The sequence below is a fragment of the Cyprinodon tularosa genome, unplaced genomic scaffold (genome assembly GCF_016077235.1).
Source record: "Cyprinodon tularosa strain WSP-4 unplaced genomic scaffold, ASM1607723v1 ctg192, whole genome shotgun sequence".
Lineage (NCBI taxonomy): Eukaryota > Metazoa > Chordata > Actinopteri > Cyprinodontiformes > Cyprinodontidae > Cyprinodon > Cyprinodon tularosa.
In genome coordinates this window covers 1,296,348-1,323,797 of record NW_024038688.1, presented here as the reverse complement: position 1 = coordinate 1,323,797, position 27,450 = coordinate 1,296,348, and the positions used below count along the sequence as shown (strand labels likewise).

General features: G+C 36.8%; 2 protein-coding genes across 2 annotated transcripts; both read left to right on the top strand.

Annotated features, from left to right (window-relative positions):
• Nucleotides 1-660: 660 nt before the first annotated feature.
• On the top strand, nucleotides 661-8,692 carry LOC119782407 (GTPase IMAP family member 2-like). The gene is made up of 5 exons (XM_038283357.1): nucleotides 661-769; nucleotides 1,783-1,841; nucleotides 2,578-2,631; nucleotides 4,802-5,398; nucleotides 8,637-8,692. Exons 2-5 carry the CDS (start codon nucleotides 1,823-1,825, stop codon nucleotides 8,690-8,692), a joined length of 726 nt encoding a protein of 241 aa, XP_038139285.1. The 5' UTR covers nucleotides 661-769; nucleotides 1,783-1,822.
• Nucleotides 7,095-20,785, top strand: LOC119782347 (GTPase IMAP family member 4-like). The gene is made up of 7 exons (XM_038283294.1): nucleotides 7,095-7,152; nucleotides 7,249-7,305; nucleotides 10,178-10,267; nucleotides 11,953-12,054; nucleotides 13,657-13,755; nucleotides 17,230-17,331; nucleotides 18,756-20,785. Exons 3-7 carry the CDS (start codon nucleotides 10,258-10,260, stop codon nucleotides 20,021-20,023), a joined length of 1,581 nt encoding a protein of 526 aa, XP_038139222.1. The 5' UTR covers nucleotides 7,095-7,152; nucleotides 7,249-7,305; nucleotides 10,178-10,257; the 3' UTR covers nucleotides 20,024-20,785.
• Nucleotides 20,786-27,450: the final 6,665 nt, after the last annotated feature.

Below are 27,450 nucleotides of genomic sequence, written 5' to 3'. Positions count from 1 at the left end.
TGATAGAGTTGGGTCAGCATTACAGACCCAACTCCTGTTTCTTTCCTTGACATAGCCATGGGATTCAGCTATTACTGTCACTAAACGGATGTGCTATCTTTCATTTCTTTTTGGCACAAAAGCTGGCTCAGAGCTTTTCTGCTCAACTTTTTCTTTCCTAGCTAGAGACACCAATAGAGCTCGTTTACCGCTACCTTTCAACAAATAAGCAGCAGAAGGTAAGAAATAACTGTTCCATATAAAGTGTGCTTGATTGGATCTCTGATATCTGATATCAAATGACCAATATTAGATCCAGTTATCAGATTGATGCATCTCTGCTGTTAATGTAAATGCAAGTTATATAGCTGGAGAATTACATTTGTGAGTGGAGAGAACATTAAAGGGCTCCATTCCACAGCACACCGGGACACTTCGGATTAAAAAAAAAATTTAAGCGGATCTTTAGTATTAAAAAACTAAGTTGAGTATATGTTTAATAGATTGATAGAGCAATGACTGTTACATTTTGGTTTATTGAGCAGCTTTCATTCATGATTTCTTTTCATTTACTTTTAATTCCCCTGTTTTCAATAAAAAAAAAAAAAAATAGTTTGCTTTCATATTGGAGACAAGCTGTTAGTTAAACATTGACTAAGCTTAACGTACTTCCTGTCCCACTGATAGGGGAAGGATTTAATTTCACTGCAGAGAAACAGGACATAGTCCACAGCAGGGCTACGCAACAGGCAGAAGAAAAGAACAATACAGCAACTACTTCACATGTAAGGTATGTAAAATTAAATGTAACAATGAAAATAAATGAAATCTAAATAAGTCTTTGTTTTCCTTAAATTTTTTTCCACAATTGAGGAGGTACACTTTTCCAGTGGAACAAGACAATAGACATTTAAAATAGGGACAAACAACTGCATTGTCTTTTTTCAAGTCAATTTTATATAATTGTCTTATATAAAGAGTAAAAATACTAATTAAATTGGCAGATCATCTTTTTAACCTACTCAAATTATGGGTAAATAGACTTAATTTCAGAAATGTTGACTTATTTCTAGATCGTTGTTGCTGTGAACTTTGTAAAATATAAGGAAAATTTAATAATCAACCCCAAAATATGTCAAACATCTTCAATATTTTTATTGTTATAATTTTTATTTGTCTTCAAAATTTCACTCAGGTGAACTCAGCCTTTAATGTTCTAAGCCTTCTAAGGACCTTTGCACAGTAGATTGACCGCTAGCTGCTCAAATGCAAATGAAGACCAACTGCCTGCCAACCAGTTGTTAGTGCTCTAAATGCAGTTATCTGTTCTCAGCATGCTTGCAATAATAGCATTTTAAGAGTGGGGCAGATGTACTCTAAGGCCACCACCTCTGTTTCTCTTCATATAAATTGCTTCTTTTGCACCTCTCTCCAAGCAGGATGAGAAAATCTTCATCTCTAAAGAGTGACCGCTCCATCTTGGCCTGATTATGTTGCTCCACTGTTCTGGGCCATTGTTTTGAGCAGCAGCTGCTTTATTTTCCCGATATATAACTGGTGACTGTCCTCCTGACACAATACCAGCTGATACAGCAAGAATCTGTGCCTTTGGGGTGAATCAGACGGATATCATAAACAAATGGAATGACACTGGTGTAATTTCGGGTCTGGGTTCCTCCCTGTTTGCTTTGAGGAAAGCCCAGATAGGATAACCAAATTGATCTAGGGTCCGCCTTGCGTGTGGTTTATCGTTCTCCCTAGCGAAAAGTTTCCTAAAATCCTTCATGTGTTCTTTTGTTTTAGGCTAACAGCTTCTGATCTCTGTTTGTAATGAAGTGTCATCATGGACTCTTCATCATCCTGTAAGTCTAATAGAAAATAATGAATACACTGTCTGTGATGATGGGATAATATGATGTGATGATAATGATAATATGCTTCTTTATGTCCAAATAACAGTTCTTCTCAATTATGTTGTTCAAACTTAGAAAAGGTTAATTGTCTCAAAAAAAACCTTTTCAAAACTTTTTCCTTTTGTTTCCACTAAATCATACTTTTTACCAAGCAAGAATTTCTTACTGTGTGTACCCACCTTATGCTCTAACTATAATTATATAATTCATGTTGTTCTCAACACTGGTTTCATCCATGGTGGTAATAAAAGATGAAAAATTTATTGGTTTACAATTTCTTGGAACCAAACTTTGCCCTCTGATAAAAGAGCAATATATGTGAATTATAATCTGTAAGAAAACTAGCTTTAGGACTTTGAATGAAGATGTGTTTTGGACCAATGTTTAATTGCGCTCGAAAAAAGTTTTCTTTTTATAATTAAGATTGTGTTATTAAACCCTAAGTAGAGTCTAGATGTATTTGTGACATTATTTATCTATGAATGATGCTTGTTTAAAGACATTATAGGATAAAACCTAAAACTGTTACAAGTGGCTCTAAAGATTTTTTTTTCTTAATTAAAAGCCTAAAACATTAATGCTGTAATCAAGTCCTAAGTCAAACAATTATCCCTCAGTTGTTCACCTTTTCATCTAATACTTTGTCTTTTAATACTGTTGTTAATTTTTCACCTTATCTTTGCAGCCACAACATCTGGACTGTTTCGCAGAGGTGGTATTGCCTTCCGTCCCCCTAAAAGTAGGTTGCAGAATTATTCTTTATTGTTTTTTAGGGGGAATAAAATCATAGAGATTGATTTTTTTTTAGGAGAAAGGGGTGATGAAGTTTTATTAAACAATACCAGAAATACAAAGCTTTGCAAAGACAACAAAATTAACTGGTTGTCAACATTTAACTGAGTCAAGCATGAATTCCATGTAAAACAAGGTTAAAAAGAAACAACAGGTTTTTTAAAGAACAATCCCCACTTCTTCTCATGGTTAATTCCTTTCTGGATCCTATCAGCAATCTACAGGTGGCCTTTTTTATTAGCTGCTCCTAAGGTATTGGTATAGCTCTTACTTTAGATCTCTGTATTTCACACATTAAAGTTGCAAATAGCATTAAATAAATTTTCATAGCTCCATTACATACTTGCTTAATTCCTGCAAAATATCCACAATATAATACTCACTTTCTTGATAAGGTAAATTAAATAAAAAAAGTACTTTTTTCAACAAGTAGTCCCAAAAAATGTAAAAGCCAACAGCACACAATAAATATATGGAAACACTTTTGTATGCAACACAAATGTGCTACTAGCATATAAATCATAAGTCACTGTAAGTGAAACTGACTCTTTAATCTATAGAAACCACTGAATTAGCAGAGTTGAACTTTTGAAAACATTGTATTTAAATTGTCTTAAATTAATAAATAAAAAAGAGACATAACAGCTATAAAGTATAGTTTATGAAGCCATCTATACCGACTAAATGTAAGGTGACATAAAACATTAAGTATCTCATTTTTTTATTTGACTCTAATTAAGAGAATTAATTAAAGATAATCCCAATGAGAAAATAAATAAATAATATTTAAATATTTTCAACATCAAATATCACACAACAAACAAATACTTAAAACTATAAATAAAAATAGAAAATAAAAATAACACATGCTTCTGAATCAGCCTTGGAAACCTTTAGTTTTGCAAGTAAAAGTTTAGTTGGAAGTAAAAGCACTTAGTGAATTAAGTTCAGTTAATTTCAAAGTACTTGAAGCAATTTCCAAGAAGATGGAGTTAGTTTTTTTGGTTTACTTCAAGCAACAGAGACATAAAGAAGCACCAAATAGTTTTAGCCAGTGATATGATTCACCATTCCTAAGTCCAGCTGCAGTACAGCACAGCATCCCAAATAAATACCCCAGTAAATAAAGTTTAAAGGTAACTCCATCAAACAGCAAAAAGGCCATCCAACCAGAATGGATCAACATTTTGCAGTTTGAAACGAATCACAAAGAAGATAAATACATTAAATAATCAAAGAGATGACGCAATGACATACCAACGATTTCTGTAATCCAACCCACAAAAGCAGCAGCAACAACAAGCTTTCCAACAGATTTATGAAAAACACAATTAAAAACGTGTTAAAAATGAAGGACATATTCATCAAAATGCTCAGATATATTCATATGTGTAAAGTTTCAAACTAAAAAGATCTTTTGAGGCCTCTTGAAAATATGAAATATATCAAGTTAGTTTTATTGTTATTAAGAACAAATTTCAAACTCAATAAATAAAAATGGAAAGCAACAAATGCTTTCTGCACATGTCCAATGGCCTGACTTGGAGGGGATCCAATAATTGATTGTGTCATTTGCATTCAATGAAAATGTGCTTTGGACATTTACTGGATGACTAATATAGATCCCTGCCACATCATGAACAGCTAAGTCAGAACAAATTCCATCATAATTAATAAATACAATTTTTTTTCCCAATTAATAGCTGACAAAATGTGATGAAAGGCTAATTCACTAAATTGTTTACAAGTGTTATATTATAGGTCTAACTGTTTTTCAAATGGCTGCAAAAACATAGTAATCACTTTTATGGAATAAATACAAAAAAACTCCCAAAGCTGAGAGTTTTAGAAGGAATTTAATGAGTATTGAATTTATCAAAGTGGACTTTGCAGGTCTCTTAAAATTTGGTCATGCTGATTAGTTTACAACCTGGGTCAGACGGACTGTTTTACAATTATTTTAAACCTTTGAGAAACTCCACTGAGGGAGTTGCAACTTATAAAATTATATGTGCCTTATCTTTTGTATTTCTGGTTTAAGAATTAAATGGTTTCCTACCTGGAAAAAAATCAATTAGGACTAAACTGTCTGAAACATTTTCCTTTGTTTTTTTCAGTGTCTGAGATGAGGCTCATTCTGCTGGGGAACAACTGGTCTGACAAGAGTTCGGTCACAAATTTATTACTGGGTACAAATAAGTGCAACAGAGAGGAAGAACCAAAAACCTCCATCACAGTCTCTGGAACAATTAGGACAACAAAAACGGTTGTAATAAACACTCCGGATCTGCTTTGCCCAATAATCTCTGAAGACAAACTTAAAGAACATGTGGAACATTGTGTGAGTCTCTGTGCTCCGGGACCTCATGTGTTTCTGTTGGTCGTTCAGCACAACTTCACTAACCAACAAAAGAAGAGACTTTATAAGATCCTTGAACTCTTCAGCGATGAAGCTTTTGACTATTCATTGGTACTGATCTCAACACCTGGATGGGAAACTTCAGCTACAAATTATCCGTCTCACCAGCGACCCCTGCAGGATCTCATCAAAATGTGTGGAGAGAACTGGGTCAGGCTGCAAAACAACCCTGAAGAGCTGCTGCTGAAACTGACTCAAATTTTGAGAATGAGCGCTGGGGACCATGTTGTCTGTGGTCGTCCAAGCCTTGAACCCGTTAAAGAAACTCATTCACATTTGGATTCTTCAAGCCACGGTATGCAAAAACACATTAACACCTTAAAGCAAATGCAGAAACTGAATCTTCAACAATTAAAGACTTTACTGCCAATTGCTGACATTCATTTTTATTTGTTTCTGATTCAACTTTCATTGGTTTGTTGCATGAAAAGCTGGATGAAATTCTGCAATGTAGAGAATAGCAAAAAAATCTTGACTGAAACATGACTGTCTAATATTTCCAAGTAGGGTCGGCTCAGCTTAGCAAAGTATTCAAGTATGTCTATACCGGTTTATCTGTGATTATACAACCTAGATACATTTTGTAAAGTGTCCTTCACTGCTAACCAGTCCAGGTTGCAAAGTTGGAGAGATCAGTTGGGGAATTGCCAACTGACACAGCAGATGCTTCGGGGAATTGCCAAGAATTTTGGAATATGTTAAATAAAAGTATGTAGGAGGCATAACAGGTCCAGAGCTCAAACCAGTGTATTGGGTTATAAAGATGAAATACTGGTAATCATTGAGGTGGATTAGATGAAAAGAATTGTACTCCAGCTAGCTAAGTACCCTACTTGTTGAACCAAGTCGTAGCATACACAAAGATCCTAGCTGATGAAAAGTAAGCCTTGTGATTCAAACCTTGCATTCAAACAGTGTGCAAAACTTATGACTTTGGATTTCACAAGAAAAGACACTAAATAGAAAATATGCTTTGATATAAAATATTCTATCATTCCTGAGACCAAGCTACCTGTGTGTGCACATGTGCTTGTATTTCATACATTGTAGGGACCATTTTCTGGAAAACAGCATGTTGTAGGGACTTACTGTGTTAGGCTTAGGATTAAGGTGTTAATTGAATTTAGGTGCGGTTTAGGGTTAAGTAAGGACCTCTTACGTTTATTTTTAAGTTTAGGATAAGGGTCACGGTTAGGCTGTAGAAATGGCTTAGAAATGAATGGAAGTCAAGGGAAAGTCCCTGCAAGGATTTAAAACTTCAATAACACTATATAAGATTTTACAGGAAATATAAGAAGGCAAAATCAATATAATCATAAAACTATATTCATAAAAAAAAGCTTGACTATGTTTTTGAGAAGGGGATATAAAACAGTATCTTATGCCATCTTATGACTTGAATGTCTTCAGACAAAAAATGTCTTGAGACGCTCCTAGACACTCATCGTAGGGTGATATGACCTCAAATCAGTAGCACGATAAAATTGGCAATTTTACCTCGATAATGATAAATGCACGATAAATGCTCCAGCTCCTCAATAAGAAATAAAGGCATGTGCAACAATTGAAACTAATCTTTTCATCATTTATATATTGAATAAATCATTACATATTACTTTTAATTAAAAATTAAAGTCTTGTACCCATTCAAATTTAAAGATTAAACAATTTCTAATGAAACAGGAGAAAAATGTTTCCTCTCTTGCAAACATTTTTGCGCAAAATTATTTGAGCCTTTTGCACGTTTTTCTAAGTCAACAACAGTGTGGCTGTGCTGTAGGCAGTGGAGGTTGGATGTGTTACTTTGGGTAGTCCCCACAGTTTTCAGAAAAAAACTTTGCATTTCACATTCTTTGGTCAACATCTATGGTGTAATTTCTGTGAACTGAGCGTGCAGTAATAACAATTTGCACACCCTCGCTCAAAACTGGTCTGCCTAGCACCTTACCCTTAGTAGTAAAAAATTTGATGATGTAAAATTAAATGTAAACTGTTTTCTTACAGAAGAACCAGAACAGTACAATGTTGAATGTGCTGCTGATGAAGATGGTAAGATTTTACTCTGTGAAAATTACAGAAATGATGAAAAATGCTGATTTATTACTTTCACAGCTGGATTATGACTTACAGTTTTTTTTTTTGTAGAAGATGATCTCAGAATCTTGCAGCGCATCAAAAGCACAGATTTTGATCGGCCAAACTGTGAGTTGAACATTTTCATACAATTTTCCATCTCAACATATTTGCAATTCTGAATTCACTTTTTACTATAATTTTACTGCTTAATAGACTGATTATTTATCTATGCTGTAGATTTTAGTCCGATGATTCAGACTGAAAAAAAAATTTTAGTATTCATTTTATAGGAAGTATAAGAGAAAAAATAAATTGTCAGTGAAATCTTATTGAGCTATACAAATCTTGCTTAATATAAATTTATTCATGATTAAATAAATCAGATCCTTAATTGAGGATATCTTTGTCCGTTTCTTTATCTAAACCACTCTCATCTCTCTCATCAATAATTCAGAATTCCTTCTTTCAGAAATCATTAGAACTAGCAGAATTACTACAGCATCAGTCTCTCTCCATTGGCTTCATGTTAATATATAACTGATTCTTATTTATGCATTTTATCTACTGATGTTTTAATGTAAAGAGAGAACAATAAAAGGCCACTCTAAGCAAAAAGGCAATTTACCTTGATTTAAAGCAACTTGGAGTTTCAGCACTTCTACAGTTTTCTGGGAATATGTTCTGCCTTAGAGAAAGACGAGAACTAAATGTTTGTTCTCCATACTAGGTTTATAGACTGAGAAGTCAGTAATGTATTTTGGTCTTAAGCCATTCAGAGATGTATGCCAAAATACATTTTCTGAGATTTGGGGAGCCAGTGGAAGGACTGTAAAAATAAAGTGATGTGCTCTAGTAAATGGAAGATAAAATAAGCTGCTCAATTACTTTAGTTTACAAAGGTGGTCATAATGATAATTAAAAATTGGGACTTTTAAGTAATACTTACAAGAATGAGAACAGTTCAAAATACCATAAAACCAGTCTCTCACTCCCCCCTCTTATGTTATAGAAAGAGATATTGCCAACTTTTCCACATCCAATGAAGGTGTCCTTGAAAAAAGTTGAACAACAGTAGAGAGGTTGAAAATCAGCCTAGGAGCCTACTTTGGAGAGGTCTTTAATTTTATCGGATGACATATAAGATTGAAACAATGATTTTAATATAAACAATTTATCTACAGAATTAAGGTTATTTTCAAACAAATACAATTATGTGCACATGTGCTTCATGGTATAAATCTATTTGAATTTATTACATTCCACAAGGTAAACATGCTACATGTAACGTGAACACTTGGTCTACTGAGATCCTTCCTCTATGTCTTTGCTTCAGCTGATACAACCCATCACTGTTCGTTATCCCTAAGCCTTTAGAATTTTTATTCCAGAAAGGGTTCTAAGGGGTTGTTATGGTGTGGGACAGGATTCACCGACCATCTCACTGTCTTCATCTCCAGGCCTGATGCTCTTCAACAGACAGGTGGACGACCTAGTAGCCGACATCGTCCATTAACTTCCTGTCGCCTGAATTTCACCAAAGCAAGCTACCCCTTAATAGTTGGAATATTGGCCGGTAGTTTATAGTGACCATTACAGGTCCCTCAGATGTTGTTTAAGTTTTGGCTATAGGTACCCATTAAAAGACCTCCTATCATATTCAATAGAATCCACATATATATAGCTGTTCACACCATAGAACACTTTCAGAAGGTAGAGAATCAGAATCTGATTACTTGTAACAAATTACTTTTGTTACAAGCTCCAGATAAACAAACATTTATATATATGTATATATATATATATACAACAAACCACAAAAGATAAAATAAACATAAATATATACACATATAACTCTTCTATATATAAATATATATATATATATGTATATATATGCATATGTATAACTATAAATCCAAAGATAAGTGATAGTGACGTGCAAAAACAATGCAAGGAATGAATAAATGTCAATTACGGAGGGGGCGTGTCTGAATCACTTGAGGAAGGCATTGTAGAGATTGATGACCACAGGCAGGAATGAAATGCAGACCATGAGTAGGCTGAAGTATAATGACCTTTTATTAGCAAGCAACAGACAGGAAATAACAGCACAATAGCAGCATATTCGAAATATAATATTAAAAATTTATAAAATTCTTCTTATGAAATCTCAAAATCCCTTTCAATTTAGTTTCTGTTTACCTGTCATATTAGGGATGGAAGGATGCTAAAACTGCGGGGATTTTTTTGGAACTTGCTCAAAGCGTAACCTTCCTAATGTCGGTTTGTGGTAAAAACTGTTCTTCAAAAGGATTATTATCTTACCAGCAGCCCTGAGACACCACCTTCTTCTAGCGGTTTGGTGTGAGTGTTAAAGTCATCTGAGGCTGACAGCAAAATGCCACGCCGTCTCTCTCCAGGCAGGAACAGCTCCAATAAAAGGTTGATTCCTTTTGCAACCTAGTTGCAACCAACAGCCATTAATTGGGATAATAACTTCCAAAGCGGCTGTCCAACTCAAATTTTCTCCCTTCCAGTCATTTTTCTCCTTTCTTTTTGCATCTTTGCTTTTTTTTTTTTTTTCATATGTGAGGAGCCGTTTATATCCCCCTCTTTAATGCACTGAGCCTCCTGCAGCTGCAGGGGGCAATAAGCACCACTCCAGTTAGTGTTTCTTTCAGCAGGTGCAAAGCTGGCAGCCTCTTTCCCCTGAAGAAGAATTATCTTCTAACGTGTAAACAAAAACAAAGACATCACCCCCATCTCTTATACTTCAGCATTTTAAAGATAACTTATCTTCAAAATTAAGTCAAATACAACAGTTACATGACAAATTAAAATAGCTGCATAATGATTTCATGCCATGGGTGCAAAGTGGCTTGTTTAAAGATGGAAGTAGGAAGGAGAACTTTATACCATTATAAATGTATAATGAGAACATTTCACGCAGTTTGTATGATATATTTGTTCTGATTCCAAATAAATATGCTTATTCTTGTAGTTCATAGCCAGCAATCACAGACCCACCTGTCTGGTATTGAGAACAATGAACCAGTCGGAAGCATCAAAGCCATCGTGTCAATGCTGCAAGGTAAGACATCTGGATGGGTGAGTATAATGATTTAATATGAGATATATTACTGCAGGCAAAATAAGTTGAACATGCCACCCTTTTTCCCCAGTAAATATATTTCTAGAGGTGCTATTGGCAAGACATTTTCATCAAATGTTAATAAAAAAAACTCCCAATTCACTCACATAAAGAAGTCAAACCATATTTGTCCAGAAGTTCAAAATTAGGTGAAAGTTCAAAATTACTTAAATGTATTTAATACTTTGTACAAAAGCCTTTAAGTAAGTAAGTAAGTAAACTTTATTTGTATATAAAGTTTGTTGGCAATGACAGCTTCAAGACGCCTCCTGTATTTAAAAATTTGTTGCTTGATTGCTCAGGTTTGATTTTGGCCCATTTTTCAACACGAACAGTCTTCAAACCTTGAAGGTTTCGTTGGCCTCTTCTATCAACTCTGATCTTTAGTTCTTTCTATAGATTTTCCTTTGTTTTAAGTCATGTGAGTAGCTGGGCAATTCAAGCAGCTTTATTTTCTTTTTCTGAAACACATTGAGAGTTTCCTTGTCTGTGTGTTGGAGGTCATTGTCTTGCTGAAATGTCCCCCCACGTTTCATCTTCATCATCCTGTAATATGGCAGCAGGTTTTTATCAAGAATGTCTCTGTACATTTTCCATTCATCCTTCCTTTAATTATTTGAAGTTTGCTAGAACCATATGCTGAAAAACAGCCCCACACCATGATGTTCCCACCTCCTAACTTCACTGTTGGTATGGTGTTTTTGAGGTGATGTGCAGTGCCATTTGACCTCCAATACGATGTGTATACCAGACTATATTCTCCCTGTATTTCAAAGGTTTGTCTAAATGTTCTTCAGCAAACTTTAAATAAGCTTTAACATGCTTTTCCTTCGTGTTGGAGTCTAACATGGTGAGCGTGCATAAAGGCCATGTCAGTTTAGTGCATTAGTTGTTGTTTTCTTTAAAACAATGGTACCTGCTAATTCCAGGTCTGGCTCTCCACAAGTGGTACTGTATTTGGGTCTTTGAGAAACTCTTCTGATAGTTCTTAACTCCTGTCTCAGAAATCTTACGAGGAGCACCTGGTCTTGGTCAGTTTATGGTGAAATTGCATTCTTTCCACTTCAGGATTATTGCCCCAACTGTGCTCACTGGGAAATTCAGAAGTTTAATTATCCTTCTGAAACCAATGGCATAAAAACATTGCAAAGCTCTTGAGAAAGCTCTTTACTTTTATGCATCATGAGATGTTTTTTGGGCGTTACAGAGACACCTCTTTATAGGAAGTCATTTGGGACTGAACCAGCTGATATTAATTTGCTGACAATGGGCAGGATTTTTTTCTGATTACTGAGCGATATTGACTGGTGTTTTGGCTTTCCATGTCTTTTTGCTCCTCCCTTTCTTCACGTGTTCAATATTTTGTCCATGGCTCTATGGTTTGATTTTTTTGTTCGTGTGGATTCATACCGACATCTGGTGAAGATGTCATGTCAACAGCACATCTAGAAATATATTTACTGAGAAAAATTGTGCCCTTTTCAATACTTATTTTACCTGCTGTATTTGAGATGAAATATATACCCACACTAAGGGAAGGGATTGAGGGTAATAGGGTTAGGTGATTAAAGGGGGGAAAAAAGTTTGTTGCAGTAACACCTTAAGACACTTTTTTGGTTTTGCAGAATCTGAGCTAAAGTTGCAGCAACCAGCCAAGCTTTCCTTTGGGGCCGACCAGAAGCCAGAACCAGGAAGCAACATTAAAATCATAAGGTCAAAATGGGAAGGTGAGATTTCTCAATTAGTAGGCCTAAAGATAGTGGTAAATGGCCGATACTTATACAGTGCTTTTCAGGTCAGGAGACTTGACCAAAGCGCTTAACACTTCATCAAGTCATTGACCCTGTCTGACACACACTGATGGTGCCAGACTACATTGTAGCCACAGCGGCCCTGGGGCTCACTGACAGAAGCATGAGCTTCTATATGATATAAAAACATTGTCTAATTGTTCAGTAGTCCAAGAGACTATTGGGATTTTTGGTTTATTTGGTCTGAAAACTTTCTCAAATTAATACAAAAAGGCTGATATTTTAGTTTGCCTTTAGAAACAGAGATAGAATAAAGTAACGTTCAACCTGAGAAAATAAACCGGTCAGATATCATCATGCAGGCAGTCATCAGCCTAAGACTCCTCCTTATTAGATTCCTTATTCCTTAGATTCCTCATTTTGTGTATTTGCAAAGTCATGATGAAGGGTTGGTTACCACCTTACTGACAGGTACAAGGATAACTAATCCATAAAGACTTTTTGATAGAAATTCTAATGAAAAGAACAGCAGTTGAGTTAATGAGAGAATAAACCTGAAAACATGTAGTTCAATCCCACTGAACTCATTCGGGGCGTTCTGATTAAAACACAAAAAATAATCAGACGTTTATTAGTAATTGGAATAAAAAGTCTGAACGAACAAAAATGTGACATATTAACGTGCTAATCATAATATTTTGAGAAGAGCTGGTCAGGGTATTTAGCCTGTCAGGGCAGAAAAACTTTATGTTGATGTTTGGTGCACATGCTCACCCAGTTAATCTTGATCCTATTAAACCTTGATGCATCCTGATCGGACTGTTAACCAGCATATACCACCCTTCCAGTTTGATTTCAATTGCATTCTGATCATCAGAATAATCTAACTCACATATTTAATCTGATCATCCATTTATTCTTATTATTTATGTCTATGCAAATGTGGCTAATGATCAAAATATCTAAATTACATAACTTATTGAATTGATACTATATATATGTGAAGTTTTATTTTTATACAAATAACACAGATAACTTTGTCTATATAATCTTAAGGTATCAATATTATAATCAATGCAGGAATAAAATTGGGCAGAAATACTAAACATCCCCCTGAATGATTGTCAGAGTATAACATCTGCCTTCAGTTTGGCTTCTAGGCTCTTAAAATTGTAAGTGCCATGACATTTAATCTGTGAGAATTCAATTTGCTGTATAAAGTAGAACCATTGATCTTTGAGCGGACACAATAGTTTCTAGAAATAAACCCTCACAAGACTCAAAGTCCTTTATATACCTGGTAGATTAGATTTCACTTTAATGTCTTTCAGTCTTATGACTGAAAGGGTTATAATGTTTAACAGCAGGCCAGCCTGACTCCTGACTTGCATCAGAGAGAAAATCTTTGGAGAGATTTAGAGAATAGGGTGATCTCAGGGTAGACACATAATATAAATTTATTTGAAAATGTAGTTATCATTTAATGCAATGTATTCATTATTATGTCTTTTTTTATACTGCACATAATTGGAAGTAAAAGTGCTAAGATGATATAAAACCATTTTTGTGCTCTCCTAGCCTCTCACCAGCAGCTGCCACCACAAATTCAGCTTTCTGTCCAGGAGAACAAGAAACCACAACCAGGCAGGCAGAATCCCTTCATGTCAAAGTTCGAAGGTACGATTTTTTAATTATCTTTCGAAAACTACCCACATAATTATACAATCAATTAGGAGGATTAATTACTCTTGTTTAGCTATACATGTCTTTCTGTTGCCAGATGTGTCTCTATATTTTTAGGAGGAAATAATATATCTTTTTAATCAAAATGATATTCTCTTTCTGTGCAATTGGACAATCCGTTACTGAGGAACTACAGGCCAATTTTAAATCTCCAATTCATCAGTCGTACTATTAGAAAATCAACCATTTCAAAGGCGCCCTTTCAGGTTTCTCACTACAGTTCAAAGACAGCTCTTATCATGGTGTTCAATGACATCACTATAAATGACTGTGAACCACAGTGCTGCCATTAGTGGACCATAGTTCAGTATTCACACTGCTGATCAGTGCAGTTTTTTAGAGGGCCTGGAGAACCGGGTCAGCCTTTCTGATACAGTATTGGACTGGTTTATATCCTACCTGTTGGACAGGTACTTTTCTGGGTCAGTAAGTAACTTTGCATCAGAGACCACAAAGGTTACATGTGGTGTTTCCTTAGGGTCTATTTTTGGGCCTCTCCTGTTCAATATTTACATGACCCCCTTGACTCGGATTATAATTAACATTTACATTATTTATCATAACAATGTAGACAACATCCAGCTCTACATTACAATGTCACCAGGTCACATTTATGTGCTGATTAAATACAGTGAAGAAATATATGCTTTGATATTTCAACATTTTCTAAACCTGAATTAAATTGAACCTAAAAAACAATATTAGGACCAAAAAAAAAAGGTTAAAAGACACAGCTTTAGTCATTAGGGTGAGAAACCACTGATGATGCTCGAAATCTGGGTGTAGTAAAGACTCTGTCATAAAACTTTGGAACAGCTTAAAGACAATCACAAGGTCGTCCCGCTATCCGCCTCCATATACCAAATCAGCAATATTAGGTAGCTGTTCCAATAACAAAATTATTCATTTATTTACAATGATAAAAAAGGATCAGCAGATAGGGGATACATTAAGCCAAGGTGTGTCTCTGCTTTAGTTTTGTTTGAAACCACCTCAATGAGAGAAGTTACTTACGATGGGCAGAGTAGCAAAACATTTTACTCAAATAAGATTAGTGATACTTTATCATATTTGTACTCTAGTTAAAGTAAAATGCTGTAAAACTAGTTACATTTACTACCAAGTTTATGTAACAGTTTAAAATTAACCACTTACTACCCACCTCTGTCGCCTATTTACTCTTTTAGAGAGAAAAATACATCTCCAATTCATGTTATATCAGATCTGACTGGGATTGGTGCTTCAACTGTAATTTCCCTCTGGGATTATTAAAGAATGTCTTATTCTGATTCTGAGGTAAACTGTAAAGTACGAGGACAGACGTAAGCATTGTCCAATTAAATTACCGAGGAGCATTAATGAAAAGAACAGGACATTTTCAACAGCTGAACAACACTGCCAAAAGTCACGGCCGGCGTTGTGAGTAGCATCACCACCGTCATTGTCTAAGCACAGTTTACTCAAATTAAGCAGGGCAACAACAACTGTTTTACTTTGCGACTCCAACAAAATAGAAAAGGGAAACAGTTACTTACAAGATAGATCAAATCAATTTCAAATGAATTACAGAAGGGTTTTAAATAAAAACCAGTCGTCGGCCACAATCCAAACAGGATGTTAGGGTCGATTGTTTGACGACCTGGAAGTGGGGTTGAGGGAGTCTCAGGAGAACAGGTTTTAAGTAAAAGATCACAAAAAATGATGATTGTTTTTTGTTTTTCATTGATAATTTTTGAAAAAGTACAGTTTAGCAGACAGTGAAGAGATTCTTACTTAACATTAGAATAAATGCACTGCCCTAGGACATTTGATATTTGAACATTATATTGCATACTGTTAAGGAAGAAAATATTCTAACATAGTTAACTTTGGAAAAAGGTTGGCTTTTCATTCTTCCTTTCCCAGGTCCACTCGGCGAGCTGCGTTTGGTAATAAAATCCAACATTGCGTGTTGACGTCACAGAATTACAGAGTTTAATCCAATATAAGACAATGCATAAACTTAGAAATAAGACAATGCACAAACCTACACCAGAAACTGCAGAACAACAGAGACATACATTCCATTACCTGACATAGAAGGAAAAAAGCAAAGATGTACAAAGACATCTTTGGAGAGTTGCAAGAATGTTGCAAATCTGATTTGTTAGTTCTATGTAGAAAGCTTTATCCTCTTGTATTTAATTTATTCACATAAGGCTGGCCCTTGGTCCTCCAACCAGAACCCATCTCTGACACTGCCTAGAGCTTCACCTAATTTACTGCAAACATCTGGGGTCATTTGCTTCTTTGTTTTAACAAGAAAAAGCGGAAAGCTTGTCCTGGCATCTAGAATTCTTAAAGTCATAAAACACAAGATAAGCTTTCACAGACAGCTTGTGGAATGCGGGGGGCCTCACCATAAATTCTCAGGAACAAACTTAAATTTAGTAATCTGGTTCAAGGAAAGGTTATCTTCACAAACTTGTTCAAAATAAGAAATATGTTCACAAGGAGAGTATACAACATACCTTTTACACATGCCATAAGATTAACTGTATTAAAGACTAAAAATAATAATTTTTCTTTAACAATACTGACCTCTTTTAGACATTAATACTTTTGCATTGAGATGGTAATATAAGGAGAGCCTCAGAGATCATCTGTGCAGTTTAAATTTTTATTTTTAAATGGTATTTTGGGGAAGAGAGACTCCTTTATTACAGATCTTCCTCCATGGATACAGGACCTCTATGCCCTCCCCTGTGCCATCCCCAGATCAAGGGAGAGCACAGTAAAGTCCCACCTGGTGAGATGGTCCCAAGAAGAAACCCCGTTGTCAGTCCACAAATCCCAGAATAACATTGATTACCATCATTGGCACCACCAGGTCGTAGACAGGGGTTGCCGCGGGCACCCTGTGCAAAGCCCTAGCCCACCCCACTGGCCACCCCGCTCGCCATTGTAAATTGTACTTCCATCAGTTTAACATTTCATCCCATTATGCACAGCCAACGACATAATATTAAAAATCATACAATAAACCAAGATATGAGGCGGTGTTTACTCAAGTCTTTATGATTTCTACAGGCAGGTTTACCACAAGAGTAGACTGAAACCTTGATTTATGGCTTTTAGATTTAGTGGCCACCCCAAGAATTTTGGAGGAGCTGTTGACCACCATGACCAAAGACCCTGTTGCAATGGAGTTATCACCAACTCCCACATTTCTTTTCAACCATTAAACAGCAATGACACAGTTTAGGGAGGCTAAACTAAAATAAATAAAACCACAACTGTACCTGTTTATCAGTAAAGTTGATGAATTGCGCTGTGACAGCATACTAGTGATGTAGGCTGTAAGTTATGAACGAGTGCCTTACAAAACCCCAGCTGCAGCGCCACCTGAAGGTGTTTTTTGTTCTGTAGTGTCTGAGCAGCAGCAGCAGCCTGAAGTTCCGGTGTCTGTCAGTGACGATGAAGACAGAGAAATTAACGGAAGCTGGGAAATGTTCATGTCATCATTAGAAGGTATGATTTCTACAGTTGTTAATATCCTGATTAAGTTTATAGACAATATGGTGCAAAGCTTTTCCCTCTTTATTGTATTAAAGAGTCAATATTATAAAAAGAACATGGAAACAGTGAACCTCTGTCCTTTGACAATTATTGTGTTTTTATGTAAAACTATATATTCCCATTGATAACAATGGCTCCCTTCGTTAAATTCCACATGCTTATGATATACAGCAACATAACAAAATTTACACTGTAAAAGCAAAATATACAGTATTTTTACCTTAACTTCATAGAGTAAAAGTCACATATTTCAAAGATTAATTACAAATAGCACAAGATATTTTAAACCTTTATTTCCTGTCATTTTGATGAGTTTGAATTAATTATACTAAATACCTAAAATTCAGATTTCATTTGATATGTTATTTGCACCCAGTGTAGTAACAGAAGCAACAACTGTGGTTTTCTGTGAGTAAGGAGATATGTTTAGTTTTTTTCTTTCCCTGTTTTTGGCGACCACAGAGGTCCTATCAGTTGTATGTTTGGACCATTGTTTATTTATTAACTAGATTAATATTTGGTTGAACTAAACATGTTTTATTCTTGTGCAAAAAAATTTTGAGAAATATTCACAAAAAATAAATATTAAGTTAATGCAGGAATTTACTGTCTTTTGCTAGGACTATCAACACTTTTTATTGAATTATGGATCAAGATTTAATTTATAAATTTATGAAAATTAAAGTTGTCTAGAATCACCTGATGGGTTAATTTCCTTGTAGATTATAGGCAAAGAGAAAAATAACTTGAAAATAGATCATATGATCGCTGGTGAAAATTCTCAGTCATTAAGGTCATATTCATTCCAAAAAAGTAAAAAAAAAAGAATTGAACTTTGTTTTCAGGTTTGAAGATGTTTCTTTTCCCATCCAGGAAACTTTTTCAATCCAAAATGTCAGAAATAGCGTTGAGTTCCAGGTTTTATCCAGCAGCCCAACAAAGCCTTGTTTTTGTTTAGAAAACATGCAAACTGAACTGGACAAACAGCTCCACCTCTTTGGAATGGAGGTCATTTTGGCTTCCTATGATTCCTTCCTAACTTAAAGAGGGCGTGAAGGAAGCCATCTATGTTAAGAAAGAATAACCAAGCTTAACTTTTCCCTTTAACGACCCCCCTTTCAGAGACCCGTCTGTCACATTCAGTTTGCATGTTTCTAACAAAAACAAGGTTTTGTTTTTGGTCCAATCTATAAAGCCTTGAACTAAATGCTTTTTCTGAAATTTAAATTGGAAAAGTTTCCTGGATGGGAAGCGAAATGTCTTCAGACTTTAACACAAAGTCCAAAGGATTGTTTTGTAACTTTTTTGGTAGGAACATATTATCCAATTTCTTTCTTTCTCTGCATACTTTAAATTTCCTGTCATTGTTTTCACAGGCGATGAACCAAACCCAGACAATATCAGAATTGTTCTGATAGGGAAGACTGGCAATGGGAAAAGCTCATCAGGAAACACCATTTTAGGAAGAAAAGAGTTTGACGCCAAATCAAGTCAAAACTCAGTTACAAAGCAATGCCTGAAGGAAAAGACTGAAGTAGACGGCCGCTCAGTTTTTGTTGTCGACACACCTGGTCTTTTTGACAACAGTTTGAGCCATGAAGAGATTAAGCATGAGTTGATGGGGTGTATTAATTTTGTTGCTCCAGGACCACATGTCTTCCTGCTGGTTATACGGATCGGTAGATTTACACCAGAGGACAAAGAGACATTAGAAATGATCAAGAAAATCTTTGGTAAGAATTCAGAAAAGTTCACCATCGTTCTTTTAACTGGAGGAGAGTTATTGGAGCAAGATGGCCTCTCCATTGAAGAATACATTAGACGGGAATGTGGAGATCCTTTCAAGCAGCTGATTGCTGACTGTGGAGGAAGGTACCATGTTTTTAAAAATCAGGATGTAGAAAACCGTACTCAGGTCAGAGAGCTGATCAGAAAGATTGACGCAGTGGTGAAGGAAAATGGAGGAAAGTGTTTCACCAATGAGATGCTGCAAGAGGCTGAGGCTGCCATACAGAAGAACATGAAGATTATTGCAAATGAAACACGTCACGAAATAAAGACAATGGTGGAAGAACTTGAAAGAAAACTTGCAGCTGAAAAACAGATCTGGAAAATAAAGCCTGGAACGGCTAAAACAGAAAATCTGCGACACGGAACATTACAGCAGGACGTGAAGAAAAAGATCAAGAGTGAAAATGAGCAGAAATATAGAGAGGAAGAAGAGAAAAGGAAGAAAGCTGAAGAAGAAATAAAAAAGACAAAGAATGAGCTGGTAACAGTGGAGAAAAATATACAATCAGGATTAAAAGGTCCAGTTGCTGAACGGGCCTTTGAGATAAAAAGACGAGAACTGGAAGGAAAACTAATCCTGATGGAGAAAGAACAGCGAGAGTCTTTGGAGAAGAAACGCAGGGAAGACAAACAGAGAAATCAGAGAAAGGAGAGTGAAACGAATAATCTCTCAGGGATTGAAGAAACTATTCGAAGAGAACTGGAGGAAGAGTATCAGAAAAAACTGGATAACATGAAAAAGAAATACATGGAGGAAGTTAGAAAAAAAGCAGAATTGAGAGGAATTATCAAATCCTTGGATCCTGTGCTACCGCTCCTTAAACACGTTGACAAAACATGCAAAGTCATGTAATAGTTAAACACTATGTAAAATCTGTATTATATCATTTTACATAAAAAAGACAGTAAATAAAAATAAGAGAAAACATAATCTCAATTCAATTTCAGTTCAGTTTATTTTTATACTGCCAATTTACAACACATGTAATCTTACTGCACTTTACAGATTCAATACTGTCAGATTAAATTAAATGTTTCTTTGAAGGAAAACCAGTTGATCCATAAAATCCTGAAAGTTTAGCTTCATGTTTGTTACAGACTGTTTCAGAGGAGTGTTCATCATTCTTCATCAAACATCTCAGACTCAAATCTGTGAAAAGTTGATCAGATGATAAATGATGATAAATGTGACTTTATTTCTTGTTCATAATATTCAAAATTGTTGAGTTAAAAACAGAAAAACTAAACTAAACTTGAACTAAAACACATAACACTGCTTATATCTATCAAACTCTTATAATTGCATTTTTAAAATGTGAAAAATAAAGACACTTGTGAGCATGTGGTAAATTAATGATCTCATTATTTTAAAGCCTTTTATCTGTATTTGTCCTCACTGAAGGACAGTAAGCCAAAAAGCTGCACCCTGTAAGAGATAACTGTGATTTGAGTTATCTCCCTCCGAAGCTGTGAAAAATGGGTCTGAAATAGACCTGCAGGGTGAATCATTTTTATCGCTGAGTCAGTGAAGAGTCCAGAGGTGGAAAAGACAAGAAAGAAGGACCAGCAGATACAAAGAGCCAAGAGTCATTACCTAATAAAGTCTAACTCTGTTGTACAATGTTGTTTTGTTTTCACCTTAATGTTCTTTCATCTGATTTCTGAACTGCCCCTTTTTCAGAAGAGGAGTAAAAATAACTTTTACATTACAATTACATATATCAGTACATTTTCAACAGAATGTGTCTGAGAATAAATAATTGTAGAACAGTATTTTTTAATTCTAATCCTCGAAGTACACTGCCCTGCATGCCTCTCTGCTTCAATAAAGCCCAATTAAAAAAGAATATACACTACCTTTCATCAAATCACGAAAACCACGCTCACATTCCAAAGTGACAGCCGGAAGTCCCGCCTCAATTAATATAAAATTAATATAAAGTTAATATAAAGTTAATATAAAATTAATATAAAATTTATATAAAATGAATATAAAATGTATATAAAAATTAACTATGTTATTTTAATAATGGTTATGAATAATAAAACAGCCGTAAGTCCGCCCTATCCCATCCCCCACTTCCGTCCACTTGCCCATCCCCCACATCAGCCCATCCCCCACTTCCGCTTCTCTCAACGTATAAGACCCTTCCTCCGACCTGCATAGTCATTGAATCCTTTCCAACATGGCTCCAGTAAGAAACAGGCTTTGCGCTATCATTTCTGAGACACCGGTCACGATCTTCAGCGATCAGACCAATTTTTGGCGTGCTCTGCAGACCCCCCGCAAGGGTACACTTTTTGTATGCAGAACTCAGATGCCTCCGACCCACGCTCTGCAAGAAGAATGGTCTCTGGAACCCTATGGTGCCAGCGGTAAATGGGGGTACGTTTTCAAGTATGAAACTGGGGATCTGTGTCTCTATCAGCGGGGTGAAGAAGCTGAGAAGCTGCAGACTATCCACTCAATGGGTGTCTTATCATCAAACGACTGGGCTGTTCTGAAACTCATCATGCTCCGTAGACTAGACCGCGAGGACCTGAATGTAGCAGGCCCTGTTGTTAGCCAAGGAGCAAAGGACAGAATCACGGATACACCCGATGCTAAGCGCAGCAAGCTCGAGCAACCCCTCCTGCACGAAACTGACATAGAATCAGGAAGTAGGATCTTCCCAGCTACTTGGCAGTCAAAGAGGGGGGTTGCAGGCCGATGGTTTTTTAAACACGCTAGTCTCAACGTGTTTAAGGATAATAAAGTATCGAGTTTCCGCGTGGATTTAGCCTTAAACACGTTGAGACTAGCGTTGGAGGGTAGCGTCAGATAAAATCCCTCATCCTCAGTTATGCGATCCATGTTGCATTGTCAGCCGTCTGGGAGCAGCGTTCTCTTTTATACATCTCGCAGGTCATCGGCTCTCACCCAGCTGTTGAATTTCTCCGGCCAATTTTTCCAACGTACTAAGACCTGTTGGACTCCCCGCACGGTGCGCTTCTTTAATATCTCTCCCACTTGATACATTTTGTTTTTTGACATTTTTAGTTTTTGAAGCTCCTCTGCGTAAAAAGAACCTCGAACCTGCTCTCCGTCTAAATCTTCCAGTTTGAATACCGGAGGAGATCGCTGTACCGTTTCTGTAACTTTAAAGATTTCATCCGTGAAACTCTGTTCATATTTCTTATCAAACACCCCACGCACCTTGGAGATTCTGACGTGGTCACCTTGCTTAAATGCTATCTTGCGTTTTGTGCATCGTTTAGAATTAGTCCCGTAAAGGTTCTGAAACACCTGAAAAGCGTTATCGGCGGTGACCTCCATAGGTGTCATTTTAATACTTGAATGATAGCAGTGGTTGTAACTTTTGACTAGGTCTTGAAGCACATCTAGATATCGGAGAGTGTTGTTTGCGGTGAAATACCTCCACATTCTTGATTTTAACGTACGGTTAAACCTCTCAACCACCGAAGCTTTTATTTCACTAGCCGTGGAAAAATGTTCAATACCGTTTTTGTTCATCAGAGCTTTGAATGATTTGTTAAAAAATTCTTTGCCGTCGTCAGTCTGAAGTTTCTTTGGAATCTGACTCTCTTCTAAAATGGATTGAAAAGCTTTTACGACATCGGAAGCAGTTTTCCTTTTTAAAACCCTGACATAGGCTCTTTTGGAGAATACGTCGATGACGGTTAATAAATAATTGTAGCCATCATTTTTTTCGGATAAGCTCTGCATATCACAAAGATCTGCTTGGAACTGCTTTAAAGGCCTGGTGACAAACACTCTATTTCTCGGAAATGTTATTCTTGCCGGTTTATGCAAAGAATAAGCATCCTGTTGTGATAAAAAGTCCTGCACCTTTTCAACCGGTATCCTCTTCCCCATTTCACTTTCCACAGCTTTGTGCAGCCTATTTACCCCACCAAAACTCCCTGGGTGGGCAGGCGTGTAATATACCCGTTTCATTAATTTCTTTTCAGCCATACCTTCCCACACACACGTAGTGATGCTTAATGAAAGAAAGGATGAATACGATAGGATTTTATAATTTTTTTTTTTTTTATTAACAATGTTAGAAAAGTAAAACACTAACATGAAAATACATTCATTATATCATAAGCTAATGTAGAAACTACTCATCCAATAGATAAAAAACATGAAAATACAATCATTATATCATAAGCTAATGTAGAAACTACTCATCCAATAGATAAAAAACACGAAAATACAATCATTATATCATAAGCTAATGTAGAAACTACTCATTTAATAGATAAAAGACATGAAAAAGAAAATGACTGCATGCTCTTATATATCAATACCCCCTCCAGTACTGCGTGGCGGCTTCAAGCTGATTTTTTATGTCGGGGCCTTGTTCATCCAGCTGATCCTGTAGATCATTGAGGGGGTCAGACGCCTGGTTGACCAACATCAATTCATACAAATAAGCTTGTGCTACAGCACTGACCGTGCTACTGTCTTGATGGATGTTGCGAGCGGCTAAAACTGCTGAATGGCATCAATGAACCTTGCATTGTAAAGTACTTGCATTACATGAGAGTAATTGCTTTCAAAGTACCTGTCCTCAAGCTCGTATGCACACTGATGCTCTCTCACACTCGGACGGTTATGGGAACATCCGTAGCATGAGTCCTGAATATACTTGTTGATCGCAGCGCTCAGCAGATAATGCACTACAGTTTTCACAGCTTTGATGAAGCCGAACCGTATCCAGCCGTCGTATTCATCCTGTCCGGTCTCACCCTCTCCTTGGCTCGTCGGAATCTGCGAATCAAGGGGTTGAGAAAAGTCCGGGGAGGGAGGATCTCCTTGGCCGGGGGGAAGCTGTGAGTCCTCGGATTGGGAAGGCTCCGGGGAGGGTGGAAACTGTGAATCTTCGTCCTGGATCACCGGGTTAGGTGGGAAGGGGAAGGGAAACTTGCCATCTTTGCAGTCCTTAGCCCGTAATACAAAGCGCTCCGGGCTGAGTTTCATACCCGGGGGACAAGACCAGTCGGATATGCGTTTCATCGCTGCGGCGTACAAATCCTCACTCCCGCTGTCGCTTTGGGAAGAGGAATCAAGAGCCGGCTGGGGTGATGGTAAAGGAGGGTGGTACGGTCCCGGGAAGAATTTGTCGCTGTCCGGGGACCCATGCTGCGGCGATGTTGAAGCGGTTGAAGAAGGCGATGGTGGAGCAGGAGAGCTATCCACATCGCAGGACGATGTACCGCAGCCCACGTCCTTCCTCATGGTTTCAGATGTTAGAAGTCTGTTCAACGAAGTTGCACGGAGTACTGATCAGCCCGCTTGGTTGCTCGTCTTATACTGGGTAGGGCGTGGTTAATGTTGAAGGGGTGGCATCGGCTGCTGTGAGGGGGTGGGTCTACAAAGAAAGCGCTTTCTTGACTCCCAGAATGTCTTTCCAGTTGCGACACTCGCGAAACAGTGTAGAAATTCGATCCGCTATTCCTGACATCTTATCAAGCCATGCATCAAAAGGAATGGCTAACAATGTCCTGAACACACCGCACTCAGTATTATAATACTCAAGCATAAAAATAATTGATTCATCTTGAGCCTTTCTGAGACTTGCGCGAAAAAACCATCGGCCTGTAACCCCCCTCTTTGACTGCCAAGTAGCTGAGAAGATCCTACTTCCTGATTCTATGTCAGTTTCGTGCAGGAGGAGTTGCTCGAGCTTGCTGCGCTTAGCATCGGGTGTATCCGTGATTCTGTCCTCTGCTCCTTGGCTAACAACAGGGCCTGCTACATTCAGGTCCTCGCGGTCTAGTCTACGGAGCATGATGAGTTTCAGAACAGCCCAGTCGTTTGATGATAAGACACCCATTGAGTGGATAGTCTGCAGCTTCTCAGCTTCTTCACCCCGCTGATAGAGACACAGATCCCCAGTTTCATACTTGAAAACGTACCCCCATTTACCGCTGGCACCATAGGGTTCCAGAGACCATTCTTCTTGCAGAGCGTGGGTCGGAGGCATCTGAGTTCTGCATACAAAAAGTGTACCCTTGCGGGGGGTCTGCAGAGCACGCCAAAAATTGGTCTGATCGCTGAAGATCGTGACCGGTGTCTCAGAAATGATAGCGCGAAGCCTGTTTCTTACTGGAGCCATGTTGGAAAGGATTCAATGACTATGCAGGTCGGAGGAAGGGTCTTATACGTTAAGAGAAGCGGAAGTGGGGGATGGGCTGATGGGGGGATGGGCAAGTGGACGGAAGTGGGGGATGGGATAGGGCGGGACTTACGGCTGTTTTATTATTCATAACCATTATTAAAATAACATAGTTAATTTTTATATACATTTTATATTAATTTTATATAAATTTTATATTAACTTTATATTAACTTTATATAAATTTTATATTAATTGAGGCGGGACTTCCGGCTGTCACTTTGGAATGTGGGTGTGGTTTTCGTGATTTGATGAAAGGTAGTGTATATTCTTTTTTATCTATATATCTAAATATATATATATAGATATATATATATATATATATCTATATGTAGATATATATATATATATATCTATACATATATATTTAGATATATAGATATATGGATCCTAGTCAGTGAGGCAGAGGGCCACATAGAAAGGCACAGGGCAGAGGGGCCAGAGTGAGGGGGCCGCAGCCGCTGCAGCGAGGGGTTGGGGGTGGGGGTTGGTGGGATGGCTGCACTGTGTGAGTGTGAGTGAGTTGAGATCACCAAGCTGCTCCAGCTGCTGCTGCAGGCAGAGGCTGAATGCTAACAGTGATTATATAAGAAATCAATACAAATACTTAAAAATAATAATTTTATCATCATAACCGTTATTAAAATAACATAGTTAATTTTTATATACATTTTATATTAATTTTATATTAATTTTATATTAACTTTATATTAACTTTATATTAATTGAGGCGGGACTTCCGGCTGTCACTTTGGAATGTGGGCGTGGTTTTCGTGATTTGATGAAAGGTAGTGTATATTCTTTTTTCCCAATAATCTATCAATTGATATCAGGTGTTTGAAAGCCAGGAAATATCCAAGACATGCAGCACCATGTGCTCTAAGGACCAGGGTTGAAAAACACTGTTGTAAAAGTTTTTTATTTCCTTCAATGAGGTGCAGATTTTTTTTTTCTGTGACTATAAGAAAGAAATGTTCTTGCTACATGTGGGGCTAATAAAAATATGTATATATATTTTACCACACATTGTGCCTGAGCTGTAATTCAGTAGTCTAGGTTATTTAAATAGGACCAAATCCCAATAGATGTTTTTTCGAAGCACTTAGAAAACCAAAGTTTGCACAGAAATATCTCGTGAAATTAACCAAGCATTCAAAGTAATTTTTATACAACAAAAGGTCTTTTTAATTCTCAACAATATATAATCAAGTGTTGAAATAATCGTTTCATAAAAAATGTGCTAAACCACAAAATACCCAGGGTGTTAAATATAAACTTTTATAACACATTAATCATAGCTTTTCACACCCAGAGTAATAACATAGGAACACTACAGTTTTTTTGGTTGTTGTTGTTTGTCATCGCTGTGAGGAGTAGAGTGTGCCACAACAAAGCAAATCCACAGTGCAGAGACATGTTTTGTGAGGGTGAAAGTGATAATGATCGTGTAAGGTCACAATGTTAGGATAAAATAATGGGAGGATAAAAAATAGTAGTTCCTTGTCTCAAGGTCCAAGCAACTATATACACCTATAGGGATTGGACACCAATCCTTAGACTACCATTTGACATTAAAATAGTCAAAATAAGTTTTCTTTCTGAAGGGCCAGTAGATTGTATTTTATCCAGCTGCTTGTCTCCACCATTTAGGAGAAAAACATGGAAAACAGATCAATAAAAAGTAAGATATAAAATCTGCAGGATGAATGACAAGAAAATGACGACAGTAGTTCCTTTAATTGCTTTGTCTAAGAGAGAGAGAGAGAGGGGTGTACAGAATGCTTGGCTAGATGTAGCTTTTACAAAGACGAAAATACTGACTATAACAAATTATAAGAATAGGGTAATTAATAACTTTATCTGAGAAAATCCATCAAAATTACAAATGTAACATGTCAAAACGTGACGAGACAGAAAGACACACAATCATGCACAAACACACTGACACCTATGGACAATTTAGAGAAGCCAATTACCACCTAACAGTCATGTTTTTGGACTGTGGGAGGAAGCTTGGTGTACCCTTACAAACTCCATTCATAAAGACCGACCGGGAATCAAATGAGGAACCTTCTTGCTGCAAAGCACTACCCAC